The sequence below is a fragment of the Myotis brandtii genome, unplaced genomic scaffold, assembly GCF_000412655.1.
Source record: "Myotis brandtii unplaced genomic scaffold, ASM41265v1 scaffold952, whole genome shotgun sequence".
In the NCBI taxonomy this organism is placed as follows: domain Eukaryota; kingdom Metazoa; phylum Chordata; class Mammalia; order Chiroptera; family Vespertilionidae; genus Myotis; species Myotis brandtii.
Genome location: NW_005371930.1, coordinates 697,838 through 699,592, shown reverse-complemented (window position 1 = coordinate 699,592; position 1,755 = coordinate 697,838). Strand labels below are relative to the sequence as shown.

General features: G+C 66.4%; 1 protein-coding gene and 1 long non-coding RNA gene across 3 annotated transcripts in view; one reads left to right on the top strand and one right to left on the bottom strand.

Annotated features, from left to right (window-relative positions):
- Window positions 1-1,362, bottom strand: part of LOC106724744 — an 8,885-nt gene extending 7,523 nt beyond the window's left edge. The window contains exon 1 of the long non-coding RNA XR_001360585.1: window positions 1,352-1,362. This is a non-coding gene — a long non-coding RNA (uncharacterized LOC106724744). The remainder of the gene's footprint in view (window positions 1-1,351) is intronic.
- LOC106724742 overlaps window positions 1-1,755 on the top strand; it is a 7,092-nt gene that overhangs the window by 4,014 nt on the left and 1,323 nt on the right. For both annotated transcript variants that reach the window (XR_001360583.1, XM_014533182.1), the window contains exon 2: window positions 714-914. Coding sequence is in view for 1 of the 2 variants with exons in the window: in XM_014533182.1 (XP_014388668.1) it covers window positions 714-914 (201 nt within the window). In the remaining variant the exon portion in view is untranslated. The remainder of the gene's footprint in view (window positions 1-713; window positions 915-1,755) is intronic.

Genomic DNA, 1,755 nt, shown 5'->3' with positions numbered 1-1,755 from the left:
CCTGCCAGCTCTGATGTCTCTTAGCATGTCCCCCGCTTTGATCGGCCCCTGGGTGGTGCCAGCCAGGTCCCCTTCCTGGGACTCTGGGAGCCTGACCCCCTCGGGCAGGGCAGGCTCTTGGGGGACATTTCATGAATGAACGGACCGAGTCCAGCGACTGAAAGGGGAGATGAGACGGCCTCGCTGTGCTCCGTGCCTCACTGTGAGGAGCTCCGAGGCGCCAGCAGACAATTTCCCCACCAAGTACGGTCCCCGTGAGGCCCAGGCAGGGCTCCGAGACCAGCGGCCGGCTGTGCGCTGACCCCTGCCGGAGAGGGCGGGAGTCCACTGTGCTGGGGCGGCTGCAGGCCTGGGGCGAGCAGCTGGGAGAGGGGCCCGTCGAGGACTGGGGCCCGTCCTTCCGGGGTGCTGGGGTGTCCGGAGAAGGGGAAGACGTAGACAGAGAGAGAGGGATGCCCACCAAGTGCCTCTTACGGTGCGAGGACCTGGAAGCAGCCCGCCTTCTGCGGGTTCGGTGGTCGTGACCAGTTCCCCGATGGGGTGCCAGGGGCTCGGGCTGTGGGGGGGCGCTCCAGGCCCGGTGGGCACGGTTCCGTGAGGCCGGAGTCTCCGGGACGGTTACACGTGTTGGCTGCCTTTCTCTGTTTCCCAAACTCTGGCTTCATGAGGATCTGTTTCTTCAGCAATGACGGAAAAATGTCATTTAATTTCAGAACCAACCACGTGGCGAGAGTGAAGCTGACCTGCCCGCCGGACCATCCCTGCCTGTTCCCCCAAAGCCAGCCGTCCACAGAGGGCGGGGGTCGTGGTGGGGGCGGCAGGGGCATCGCGTCACCGTCAAGCGCGATGGCCGTGGTTTTGCTGGTGCAGATCCTGCCGTTGTTCGTGACCAGCCTGGCCCAGCGGAGCCCCAGGTGGGTGTGCAGACACGCGGCGGTGGCCTGCTTTTTGGGGGGTAAATCAGCAATTAGCGTGGTGCCCGCAGAGCCCCTGGGGTTTCCCGTTTGCTCGTTTTCTCTGACATCAGCTCCATACGGTGGGTGTAAGTGGCTCCTTTTTAAGAGACCAGACGGGGGTCATATGGCGGGGAAGGTTCTGGCAGCTCTGCCCGATGCCTGTCCTCGGGGACTCGAGCTCGCCCGTGCCCTGACCACACCGGCTGCCGTGGGAGCCGTCGGCCGCCCCTGGCATTCCTCGCCAGTCGGGAGCCTGCTCCATGCGGGCTGCGGGCGGTGGCGGGAAGGATGACCTTGGAGCGGGGCCACGTGGCATTCCAAGGACAAGTGCGGGCAGGTCTGGGCTGAGCCCGGGGATTGGAGTTCCTGCCCAGCCTGCCCCAGGGGGTGTCCACCCTGGCCCCGGGCGAGTTGTCAGGCTGGAGGCTGGGAGGAGTCTCCCAGCCTGGGGCCCAGGCGTGTTCCCGCCCTCGTGAATCTGGGAGCTGGGCTCTGCGCCCCCAGACTCCAGGTGAGGAGACTGAGGCCCCCAGAGGAGGAGGGGCTTGTCCAGGGCCACAGGGAGCAGAGCTGAGAAGGGAACCCAGCAGCCCCGGGTCCCCCTGCAGGTGGACACAGGGACGTTCCGGATGCTCATGGGCAGGGCAAGCAGTTCTGGGGGCTTGAGCACATCCTCGAAGCCGCCAACGGCCCCTCAGCCTGAGGGCCTGACCAGTCGCAGGAAACCCGGTGCTGGGGCCGGAGAGAGGAGAGTGGTGGGCGAACATGGTGACCCCGGCCCGGCGGCTGGCACAGCGCA